At 49.2% G+C, this 12,662-nt stretch overlaps 1 protein-coding gene across 1 annotated transcript in view; it reads left to right on the top strand.

Annotated features, from left to right (window-relative positions):
* Window positions 1-5: 5 nt before the first annotated feature.
* The window catches only part of RPRD1B (regulation of nuclear pre-mRNA domain containing 1B), a 34,810-nt gene continuing 22,153 nt past the window's right edge, over window positions 6-12,662 (top strand). The window contains exon 1 of the mRNA XM_087720675.1: window positions 6-355. Coding sequence (XP_087576801.1) covers window positions 205-355 — 151 coding nt within the window. The 5' untranslated portion in view covers window positions 6-204. The remainder of the gene's footprint in view (window positions 356-12,662) is intronic.

Raw genomic sequence — 12,662 nt, 5'->3', positions numbered from 1 at the left:
GCCCTCAAGCCTCCCCCCGGTCACTTAGCAACTCGCCCCTCCTCTCTCCGTCCGCTGACCCTTCCGGCGACCCGTAGCATGCCGCCCTCTGACCTTCGGCGGCGCCGGGGTGAAAGGGCGGGTGGCCATTTTGTGGCGGTTGGTCGCCCCTGAGGCCGGGGGCCTGGTCCAACCAGGCCAGGCCGGGTCGGGCGAGTCCCCGCCATGTCGTCGTTCTCGGAGTCGGCGCTGGAGCGGAAGCTGTCGGAGCTGAGCAACTCGCAGCAGAGCGTGCAGACGCTGAGCCTGTGGCTTATCCACCACCGCAAGCACGCCGGGCCCATCGTCGTCGTCTGGCACCGGGAGCTCCGCAAGGGTGAGGGAGGCCAGCGAGCCGCAAGCGCCGCGTAAAGGCGCGTAAAGCCTGGCCCGGCCCCCACCACCAGGCCCATCATCCCCCGGCCTGGAGGAAGGCAGCCAGGCGCCTTCTAGTCCCCAGGGGCTTCGTGGGGTGGCGGGGACGGAGATGGGGTGGGTGGGAAAGGCCCACATTTGGGGGGGGGTCTGAAAGGCTCCATGGGGGCCTCCAGGCCTCGTTCGGATGCAGGAAGTCCTCGGCTTACAACGGTTCGCTTAGTGACCCGTCCGAAGTTACAACAGCACCGGGGGGGGAAGGGTCTCTCGTGGCCAGTCCTCGCACTTATGACCGTTGCAGCGTTTCACCACCATCACCGGATCCAAATTCGGACGCTTGGCAATGGACTCATACTTGTGACGGTTGCTCACATGATCCCCTTTTGCGACCTTCTCACGTGCAGTCAGTGGGGAAGCCGGATTCACTTAATGGCCGACAGCTAAGAGTGATTCGCCTAACAACGGTGGCAACAAAGTTTGCAAAAATGGGTCAAAACTCACTTAACGACTGTCTCGCTTAGCCAAATGAAATTTTGGCTCCATTGCAGTCATAAGCCGAGGAGTCCCCGTACCCACGACAACGTTCGGGTCTCCTCGGCTGCTTCAGTTCCCCAGGCCTGAGTTTCTCATGTACAGATAGTCCTTGGCTTACAACAGTCCATTTAGTGACCACTCAAAGCTACAAACGGCATTGAGAAAAGAGAAAAGTGGCCATTTCTCACACTTATGACCGTAGTAGCATCCCCAGCGTCATGTGATTTACGTTCAGATGCTTTTCAACTGACTCACATTTATGACGGTCACAGTGTTTCAGGGTCACATGGTTCCCTTTCGCGGCCTCCCGACAACCCAAGTCAATGGGGAAGCCAGATTCACTTAACAACCGTGTCACTAACTTAACAACTGCAGTGATTCACTTAACAACCATGTCAAGAAAGCTTGCAACATGGGGCAAATTCCACTTAACAAACCTTTCTCTCAGCAGCATAAAACCTGGGCTCAATTGTGGTCGCAACTCGAGACTACCTGCACAGATCGTCCCTGATTTGCAACCACAGCCAGCCCTGAATTTACATCGCTAAGCATGGCAGTGAAGCGAGTTGCGCCTGATTGGACGATCCCTTTTTGCCGTGACTGTGAAGCGAATCGCTGCGGCTGTTGAGCGAGTCACGTGGTCGTTAAACAAACCCGGCTTTCTCCTCGGGAGGAGGCCGGGAAGCTTGCAAATAGTGCTCACGTGACCCCCCCCCAGGAAGCCACAACTGTTGTGAGCATGTGCTTGTTGCCAAGCTCTTGCCACGTTTGATCACGTGAGCCAGTTGTCTGTTGGTCGGGCCGTAACACCTCTGGAACGTCTCCCAAAAGGGTTTTTTTTCCCAGGAGGCAGCTGGACTTTCTTCTTTTTTTCTTTGAAGACGTTTCACTTCTCATGCAAGAAGCTTCTTCAGCTCTGACAGGATAGTGGAAGGATTCCTATTCCTTGCAAACAGCTGATCATTTGCATCCTTTTAGAGCAGTGTTTCTCAACCTTGGCCACTTGAAGATGTCTGGACTTCAACTCCAGAATTCCCCAGCCAGCGAATGCCACTGGCCTAGAGAGAAGCAAATATTTCTCAATATTCGGAGGTTACCGCAGGAGAGAGAATGCTTTACAACAGTGTTTCTCAACCTTGGCAACTTGAAGATGTCTGGACTTCAACTTCCAGAATTCCCCAGCCAGCATTCGCTGGCTGGGGAATTCTGAGAGTTGAAGTCCGGACATCTTCCAAGTTGCCAAGGTTGAGAAACCCTGTTTTAGAGGGTCGTTGCTCCGTTCCCCACCATCCATTCAGAGCTGAAGAAGCTCCTTGGACGAGAAGCGAAACGTCTTCAAAGAAAAAAATAAAACCCAGAAACTCCAGTTGCCTCCTGAAAAAAAGCCCTTTTGGGAGAACCAGCAGCTGGATGGCGGAGAAAGCAAAGCTGGCTGAGGAATCCTGGGAGTTGAAGTCCATAAGTCTTAAAAGTTGCCAAGATTGGAGAGCCCCTGTTCTAGGGTGGCCCTTGAGAGGTGTGGAAGTATGATGTTTATTTTTGTGAACATTCGGTTCCGCTGGGAGACCAATTTAATATAAACTATTTGTGTTTACAGAGGTTGCCCTTTGATATGGGAATTAGGTCTGGGTAATCCATTTGAGGAAGTTTGAGTAAAACATTCTCTCTCTCCCCCCCACCCCCCCACCACTTTGGTATGTACTTGATTAACTTAGTTTGGCTTAGTTCGAACGACAATTATCTAACAGAGAGGTGGATTCTCAGTCCCTTGTAGGTTAGGTTATTGTTTTAAAGCCGAGATGGCGCAGTGAGTTAAATGCAGCACTGCAGGCTACTTCAGCTGACTGCAGTTCTGCAATTCGGCTGTTCAAATCTCACCGGCTCAAGGTTGACTCAGCCTTCCATCCTTCTGAGGTGGGTGAAATGAGGACCCGGATTGTTGTTGGGGGCAATATGCTGACTCTGTAAACCGCTTAGAGAGGGCTGAAAGCCCTAAGAAGCGGTGTATAAGTCTAACTGCTATTGCTAAAGGGATGCTGGGAACAGCATAAAGGAACAAAATATGTTGTGATCTACAATTTCCCACACCATCAAGCCAGCAGGTGGGTGCCGTTGGGTGCCCCGTTGGCTCAGAAATTTTGGCAGTTGAAGAGCACGGGTGGTAGAGTTGCCATAGTTACATTCTAGAGAAGCAACCTAAGGAGAAATTTCCCGACAGAACAATTAATCAGTGGAACTGCTTGCCTCTGGAAGCTGGAAATGCTCCAACACTGGGAGATTTTAAGAAGAGAGTGGACATCCATTTGTCTGGTGTGCGGCCGTGATGGGGAACTTACGGCACATGCGCCACAGGTGGCATGTGGAGCCCTCTCTGCGGGCACACCAGCCATCCCCCCAGCTCCGCCACACAGGTGCCTGCACCTCCTGCTGGCCAGCTGGTGTTCAGGTCTTTGCCGCGTCTGTGGGGGCCCACGTGTGTGTGCATGCGCAGAGGGTGGGGTGCATGCATGGGGGGGATCCCCGCTTGCATTGCCTTTTGCGGCCTCATGCCGTGCCCTCATGCCCTGCTTTGGCTTCCAGGTTGGTGCAGGAGGCCTTCCAAGCCCAAAAGAGGGGGCAGGGGGGATGCTCCCCCCCTCCAAACCCCATTTTGGGCCTGGAAGGCCTCCTGCACCAACCTGGAAGCCAAAACAGGGCGAAGGAAGGGCAGGGCACATACGCAGGGTGTGTGGGAGTGTGGAGGGGGGTCACACACCCACAGGTGGGGCACGTGGGGGGTCGGTGTCGAGCAGATGTACAGGGGTGGGGCTATGCGCGGGATCGTGCACACATTGCATTATGGGTGTAGACACACTGTCACATGTGAATGTGCGCACTTTGGGCACGCAACGACAAAAAGGTTAGCCACCACTGGTGTAGGGTTTCCTGCCTAAGCAGGGGGTTGGACTAGAAGACCTCCAAGGTCCCTTCCAACTCTGTTCTTCTATTCTAGATGCCCAACTCCGACCTCTGTGGTCGGTCAGAATCAGCCCTGACCTTGTGCATCTAATCGGCCGGCTTAAACACAGAGCAAGAAATCAGGACCCAGAACCAAAAGGCATGAAATAAAGATGGGGAATAAAAGCTAATCCATACCAGTGCCATTCCCCATCCCTCTGGGCTTTGGCCACTCTTGCCAATCCTGCCCACTTGCCACTGCCCTGCATTGCCTTTTATTCTTTAAGCCATCTTTCTCTCTCTCTCTCTCTCTCTCTCTCTCTCTCTCTCTCTCTCTCTCTCTCTCTCTCTCTCTCTCTCTCTCTCTCTCTCTCTCTCTCTCTCTCTTCCTCCTTTCTCACGCCTTCCCTTCCCTTCCTTGAAGCTCTCAATTATCACACTCCGTTCTCAGTTCCCCTCCGCTTGTGGCTAGGCCGCCATCTCAGTGGGCTCCTTTTGAATTCCCTCTTTTTCCCTCAGGCCCCATTTATTCTTGGCCCCATCTTTTGTTCTCCTCCTCCCCCTCCTTCGTAGCCTATTCCAACAACGGCATCCAGCTTTTCTCCCGACTCATTTGCGCGTAACAACACAATCCAAAGCACACAGGTGGAGACACAGCTGTTTTTTGAATTCCCCACTTCCTTAAACATTCTGTCGAGGTACACAATTTTTCTCCACTTCTGTATAACGCTTGGTCATTCATTGAAGGGAGTCCTCCAGTTACGACTGTAACGGAGCCTACCAAATTTCAATCGTAAGTTGTAATGGTTGTAAAACAGATCGGTCATGGGATTAATCTATTTCGCCACATTTTTTTCTGGCAGTCATTAAGCGAATGCTGTGGTCGTACGTGAATATCATGGTTGTTAAGTGAAAGCTCTGGTCATTAAGCGAAACCAAATGATGCAGTCATGTGATTGTAGGGAGGTGACCATCAGAATTTCTGATCTGGGTCATAAGCCCTTTTTTCAGGTAGGACATAATGCAGGTAGTCCTCAACTTACGACCACAATTGAGCCCAAAATTTATGTTGTTGAGTGAGAAATTTGTTACGTGTGTTTGCTCCATTTTACAACTTTCCCCGCCTCATTTGTTAAGTGAACCACTGCAGTTGATGAGTTAGGGACACGGTTGATAAGTGAATCTTGGCTTCCCCGTTGACTTTGCTTGTCAGAAAGTCGCAAAAGGGGATCGTGTAACTCTGGGACACTGCGTCCGTCATAAATGTGAGTCGGTTGCTAAGCCTCTGAATGCAAGTCCCATGCCTGTGGGGATGCTGCAAAGATCATAAGCGAAAAATGGTCATAAGTCACTTTTTTCAGTCCCAAGGTAACTTTGAACGGTCACTGTTGTAAGTCGAGGACCACCTGCATACGTGCTTAGAGCCCAAAGAAACTCTGAGGCAAGGAAGTTTCCTTTGACAGAGAGCAGGTTCCTCTCTGTTTCGTCTGCTTATTTTGTTTCTTAAGCAGATTTGTAGGCTGCCACAATAAAAAATGACAGTCAGTGGCTGCCCTGGGAAAATCCATAGAAAACAACCCCCCCCCCAAAAAAAAACCTCCCGTAAAACAGCAAGGCTGCGAGAATGAAGAATGAAGGGAGAAACAATTCAAATTATGGGAAGCTGGCCTGAAACAGCTTGGCTTTAGAAGGAATATACATAATTTTGTATTTATTTTTGCCATGTTTATGTGGTGCATATTGGAGGTGGGTGACCCATGGAGAGCTGCAGGCAGTGAAATTTCATTTTAAGGCATGGCGATCGGTATACATCCAAAGTGACAATAAAGTTATTCTAAGTTTCAAGCTTGTCCCAAAGGTGCTTTTTTTTCAGGAGGCATCTGGACTTCCTTGCTTTTTTTCTTTTGAAGATTGAATTTATTGAATTTATTGCATTTATATGCCGCCCTTTTCCCCGAAGGGGACTATTTTTCGCTTCTCACCCAAGAAGCTTCTTCAGCTCTGACCGGATAGTGGGGAATGGAAGGGTTTACATTCCTTGAAAACAGTTGATAATTTGCATCCTTTTAGGGGGTCCTTGAACCTTTCCCCACCATCCATTCAGAGCTGAGGAAGCTTCTTGGATGAGAAGCAAAATGTCTTCAAAGGAAAAAAACCCAGAAAGTCCAGTTGCCTCCTGAAAAAGCCCTTTTGGGACAGCCGTGGCCTGGATGGCGGAGAATCTCTCCACACTTTTAAGTGTCAAGATTGCAGAAAACCAGTAGAGCTGCCTGTCCTCCCTGGGACACGCATATGAAAGTAATACGGATAGAGAGGAGGGGATATGCCCTGTGTGTTTATTTAAAGAGTTCCCAGAAATGAAGGCAGCACAAGCACCGTTCCCACTGTGGACCGAAGAGTGAAGTGTGAGATTTTTCAGAACTGCCACAGTAGGGACAAATGGAAATGGATTAAAAAAAAACAGCTTTGAAATGTGCTTGCTCAGCCTCCAGTACAGGATACAGAGATAGCCACGTCTCGCGTGTCTATTCGGTCACTGGCTGCCCCAGACCACGGTTTCGCTCCCAGGTGAGATGATCAGGGGCCACCTGTGAACAGTGAAAGGGTTTGGTGCCTGGGCTCTGCTCTGGGAGCCATTAGGTGACATCTCTCCGTTGTAACTTGCCTGAGTTCTTCAGATAAAGCTTCCTTTTCTTGCTGGAGATTCTGCAGTTTTCTCTTTCTTCTTTCTTTCTTTCTTTCTTTCTTTCTTTCTTTCTTTCTTTCCTTCCTTCCTTCCTTCCTTCCTTCCTTCCTTCCTTCCTTCTTTCTTTCCATCTTTCTTTCTTGCATAAAGTTTTTTTCTTAAACATACATCGACATTATTGCAAGGACAGTGTGGCATCTGAGTGTTACTCATTTTAATACAAAATTAAAATTCTTTCTTTCTTTCCTTCCTTCCTTCCTTCCTTCTTTCATTCCATCTTTCCTTCCTTCCTTCCTTCCTTCCTTCCTTCCATCTTTCTTTCTTGCATAAAGTTTTTTTCTTAAATATACATCGACATTATTGCAAGGACAGTGTGGCATCTGAGTGTTACTCATTTTAATACAAAATTAAAATTCTTTCTTTCTTTCCTTCCTTCCTTCCTTCCTTCCTTCTTTCATTCCATCTTTCCTTCCTTCCTTCCTTCCTTCCTTCCTTCCTTCCTTCCTTCCTTCCTTCCATCTTTCTTTCTTGCATAAAGTTTTTTTCTTAAATATACATCGACATTATTGCAAGGACAGTGTGGCATCTGAGTGTTACTCATTTTAATACAAAATTAAAATTCTTCCCTTCCTTCCTTCCTTCCTTCCTTCCTTCCTTCCTTCCTTCCTTCCTTCCTTCCTTCCTTCCTTCCTTCCTTCCTTTCTTCCTTCCTTCCTTCCTTCCTTCCTTTCTTTCATGGATGCATTAGGCCAGCCAATTCCAACCCTATGGCCCTGGGCCGCGTAGGGCGACAAGACAGCGGAGGCAGGTGATTTCCCACCTGCGTAAAACAGGTGGAGATGCGATGGCAGTAGAAGAGAATTTCTGCCGCTCAGGGTTGAACTGGTGGGGGCCTTCTGAGCTTGCTTGTTTCTCTCGCAGGCGTTTCATGACCCAGCTGGGTGGCATCATCAGCACAGTTGGCTCAGGGAAGGCCTGTAAGAAAGCCACCCACTCAAGAGAGCAGCCAGGACTCCATAGGTCTCTCTCTGGCCTCCTGATCCTGTGGGCCTCTGCGTTTGGGGTGGTTCTGCTTACCCAAGGAGCAGAGAGCTGTCAGAGAGGTGTGCCGAGGGTGCTTTTTTTCAACCGGACTTTGATTTTCCTTGAAGACATTTTGCGTCTCCTCCAAGAAGCTTCTTCCATTCTCAAAGAACTGAAGAAGCTTCTTGGATGAGAAGCGAAACGTCTTCAAGGAAAAACCTTTTGGAAAAAAGCCCCTTTGGGACAACCAGGACCTAGATCAGTGTTTCTCAACCTTGGCCACTTGAAGATGTCCGGACTTCAACTTCCAGAATTCCCCAGCCAGCGAATGCTGGCTGGGGAATTCTGGGAGTTGAAATCCGGACATCTTCAAGTGGCCAAGGTTGAGAAACACTGACCTAGATGATGGAGAATCTCCCTAGACGCTGTCAGAGAAGTGGGCTGCTAATACTATTAGGGCCCCATCCGTTAGTATGATTTGAACAACTGCAGACACCACCACCCCCCTTAACATCTCCCTCCCCAATTAGCCCTCTGCTTTATGTTAAAAAAGAACAAATGGTGTTTGGCAACTATTAAAATGAGGTCAATTAAGAGAGATATTTTCTTTCTCCGTCCTGATATCCTTGGTCGTCGTTTATATACCTCCTAAATGTTCCAATAAGTCAGTGGTTCCCAAACTTGGCAACTTTAAGACTTGTGGACTTCAACTCCCAGAATTCTCCAGCCAGCTCACCTCTGCTGGCTGGAGAATTCTGGGAGTTGTGGACTTCAACTCAAGTTCAACTTCAAGTCTTAAAGTTGCCAAGTTTGGGAACCACTGCAATAAGTCCATGAATTGGGCTTTAGGTCTTGTTTTTAACATGGAGGCCGATAGTAAATGATTATGTAATACTGTTGGCTTTGCCAGCCCATGATTTCTGAAGCCCCTGGAGCGTTTGGCAGAAATGAAGCTTTCTTAGTCTTCCTCCCTCAGCTGAAATGTTGGTGCCCAGAGCAGCCCCTTCCTCCCAAAAGCCTCGGCCGCACTTTGCCCGGCATAAGCTGCCGTTATAGGAGATAAACCTCCTTTTGAGCAGTCATGGCGTGGCTGCTGCCTGCTGATAACTTTTCACTCCGCTCTGCTGCTTGGCGCCAGTCCTTGCAGCTGGCATGGAGGTGGGATCGAGCAGAAGAAGCTGCCCCAGTGAGGCTTGTTCTGGCTCTAGATTGGGGGAAGTGGCAGCTCTTATTTGCCTGGATGTTGAGATATTTTCCTCCAGCACTGATGAGATTACGTGGTTGGGTCATGAAACATCTGCAAGAAAAGAGCCAAACTCAGCACCAAGGACCACATGGTCCTCCTCCTCCTCCTCCTCCTCCTCCTCCTCCTCTCTGCAACCCCCTCCCTTCTATCCCGGATGAGGTTACCGTATCCACTTCGATAAGTGAGCTGAGAGAGCATCAAAGCCCATAGAGTTCAATCCTGAGCAACAAATAGTCTCTTTTAATTAGTTCTTTGCTGCACAACCTGCCCTGCAGTGTAGTCTTCCACTCAAGAATTTGACTGATCTAGAGAGCCTAGAGCAGTGTTTCTCAACCTTGGCAACTTGAAGATGTCTGGACTTCAACTCCCAGAATTCCCCAGCCAGCATTCGCTGGCTGGGGAATTCTGGGAGTTGAAGTCCGGACATCTTCCAAGTTGCCAAGGTTGAGAAACACTGGCCTAGATCTAATGCACCCAATTCCTGTATTAATTTGGGTCCAAATTAATTAGTGATTGGATCTCACAACAATTACATTTTATACCCATTACGTAGGTATGTGCAATCAGTCAGATTACCTGTCCGCTGATCCTTTCTTTTATATAATTACTAGCCATACAGATACATATCCGATTCCTTCCTATCACACATTCTTAATACCCTAATTTCCAATTCTTAGCTTGTCTGTGTTTTTCTGTCCCAACTTTTTCCCTCCTTTCTAACCATCGGTACCATTTGTCCCAGATTTCGTGATCTTCCGTTTCTCCCTCGTCTTTGAGCTCTAGAGTCAGCCTGTCCATCTCTGCGCACGTCAGTCTCTTATTTATTATTTCTTGTTCCGAGGGGGGGGGGGGTTCTCCTTATTTTTCCATTTTTGTGCAAAAACCAGTCTTGCCGCCATTAAAATATGCAGCCTTAAATATAATCCAGTTTTGCCATATTTTTCTTTTGTGATCCCTAATAAAAAACAGATCATCTTGCCAACTCTTGTGGGCCTGCAAATATGCCAACCTCGAGGCTTGAACGGGGCCGTCCTCAGCTGTGCGTTTCGGCTGCTTTGCCACTGTGCCCTGCCGGCTCCTCCGCTTGAATGCCCCCCCCCCGTGTGTGCCAGTCGGCCCCCTCAGTGGCTCCCCTGCAGCTGCCCCTCTGCTCCAGCCGCCTTTCGGGTGCCGAAGAACAGCCCCCCCGGCCCCGGCCCTTGTCTGTTAACCTGCTTGATCGGCTTTTAAAAGACTTTTGACACTCCGTGTGTGTCCGTGTTACAGTGAGCGGCCTCTTTTTGAAAGAACGCAGTCCAGATGCTGCCGTTCCCACGCTCCAGCTGAAAGCCACGCAGAGGGGCGTCTCTGATCCTTGCCAGCTCTCCCTACCTGCAGCTCCAGTACACTTAAAAAAGAAGAAGAAAGTTCAGGAAGAATCCAAGGCTTTTCTTTAACGAGAAAGGCCGGTTTCAGAGAGGGGGGATTTTAAAGGAGACTATTTGTAACTCAGGGTTGAATTGTTGCTGCTCTTGGTGTTCTCTGAGCTTGCTTGTTTTCATGCAGACGCTTCATGACCCAACTAGCTAATGTCATCAGTGCTAGGGGACTTGGAGGAGGACTGTGGGGTCCTTGGTGCTCTCTGAGCTTGATTGTTTTCATGCAGACGCTGCATGACCCAACCAGGTGTTGAAAGAAATGTCCTTCTGGGTTCAGCTCCAAGTGGGGAAGAAGACACTGGAGACATGGAGGCTGCTTGGAAAGATGGTTTATTGGTGGACAGGACCACATGGCTTGAGCCCTGAACAGAAAATGGGGATCACATGCTTCAATGTTGGTGGAGAAGAAGAGAAGGGCTGAGGGAGGGGCTTGCTAGGCTTTTTATACCCTGTTTAGTCCCACCTCTCTGTTTCCTGTTCCTGTGTAAGAAATGTATTCTGATTGGTTGTCAGACTCCCATGGTGCCATGCAGGGGGCTACTCTCTAGGCTGTTTTGAACCCAGGTATGAGTTCTCAGATGCCATGTGGAGAGTTGAGTAATATCCCTTCCCCCTGCAGCTGCAGGGGAGAAGTCTTTATCATGTAAAGTGGGCTAGCCTGGCCTTCTCAATGGCCCATTGACAAAGGGGGGATGGGCAGGAAGCTACAGGCAACTATTCTGTCTTTTAGAACATGTTTCTTTCTTTTCACATCCAGAGAAATATTCTGCCTTTTCAATATTTCCTAGGATATTTCATTTCTCTGGGAGAGGGCTGGATGATAACTTCCCACACAGGGAACTTCATCACTGCTGGAAGGGAGTGGGAATCGTGGAGAGGAGGACTGTGGGGTCCTTGGTGCTCTCTGAGCTTGGTGGTTTTCTTGCAGGCGTTTCAGTACCTAAGCAGGGAACATCATCAGCACTAGGCGGGAGTGGAGTTTGAGGAAGAGGAGGAGGAGGAAGGCAGGAGAGGAAAGGGAGGGGGAGATGGAGGAGAAGAACAACAACAACAACTGTGGGATCCTTGGGGCTCTCTGAGCTTTCTTGCTTTCTTGCAGATGTTTCATGACCCAACTAGGGAACATCATCAGTGCTAGTAAGGAGTGTGATTTGCTGACAATTTATATCCTGGTGTCTGTGTTGGGGGGGGGGGCGGTCTGAGAGATCCTTTGGAGGGGCTGTTTTACTGATGGCTCTGACAGTTTCTTGATTGGGACATGGCTTCCTTGATTGTTGGTCTGAAGTTGACCTTGGAGTTAACCTATGCTGATCTGAGTGCTGATGGCTGGAGGGGGGCTCGGGGGTCTTTTTCTCCTCTTTTGGGCTGGCGGCTGGCCTCTTGCATAGCCTATTGTGGGGGTTCATGTCTGTTGGGAGAGACGCCCTTCTGGGTTCAGCTCCAAGTGGGGGGAAACACGGAGGCTGCTTGGAAAGATGGTTTGATGGTGGACAGGACCACAAGGCTTGAGCTCCTGGACAGAAAAGGGGGGATCAGAGGCTTCCAGATGTTGGGTGAAGAAGAAAAGGGACAGAGATGCTGAAAGTCCCAGGTTTTATCCCCTCTCTGGCCTTTGATCTTCAGCTTGCATTCTGATTGGTTGTCAGACTCCCAGGGGGAACTCTCTAGGCTGTGTTTTGAGTCCAGGTTTGGTTGAGCATGGCTTCTTCCCAGGTGCCCTGGGGTGAGATGGGTAAAGGGCTAATCCTATCATGCCTTAATCCCATCACCCTGGAGCGGAAGGGGGAGGTCTTTGTTATGTAGAATAGACTGGCTCAAGCCTTTTAATTGACAAAGGAGGGGGCTATTAGGAGGGAGTCTTCTTCCTGCCTCAAAACACGTTTCTCCATTTCTGATCCAGGGAAATTATAATATTCTGCCTTTTTCAATATTTTCCAGGATGTTTCATTTATCCAGGAGAGGGGTGGGCTTTAACTTCCCACTTGTCTATGTGCTTCTAGAAATCCCATGGCCCTTTATGGGTTAGGACCCCTCAGTGGTAATTTTAGAATAACAGGGTTGGAAGGTACCTTGGAGGTCTTCTAGTCCAACCCCTTGCTTGAACAAGAGACTTGGCCTACACCATTCTGGACAAATGTCTTTTCTACAAAGCCTCCACTGATGGAGCTCCCACAGCCTCTGGTGGAAAGGCGTTCCACTGGTTGATTGTCCTCACTGTCAGAAAATCCCTCCTTATTTCCAGGTTGAATCTCTCCTTGGTCAGTTTCCATCCATTATTCCTTGTCTGGCCTCCAGGTGCTTTGGAGAATAGCTTGACCCCCTTCCTCCTCTCTGGGGCAGCCCCTCAAATATTGGAAGATGCTCTCCTGTCTCCCCTGGTCCTTCTCTTCCCTAGACTAGCCAGGCCCAGTTCCTGCAACCGTTC

Source organism: Thamnophis sirtalis, unplaced genomic scaffold (genome assembly GCF_051295495.1).
Source record: "Thamnophis sirtalis isolate CommonGarterSnake01/CBP01778 unplaced genomic scaffold, rThaSir2_p1.2 scaffold_7, whole genome shotgun sequence".
Taxonomy (NCBI): Eukaryota; Metazoa; Chordata; class Lepidosauria; order Squamata; family Natricidae; genus Thamnophis; species Thamnophis sirtalis.
The sequence above is the reverse complement of the archived record's forward strand: the minus strand, read 5'-3'. Positions and strand labels throughout refer to the sequence as shown.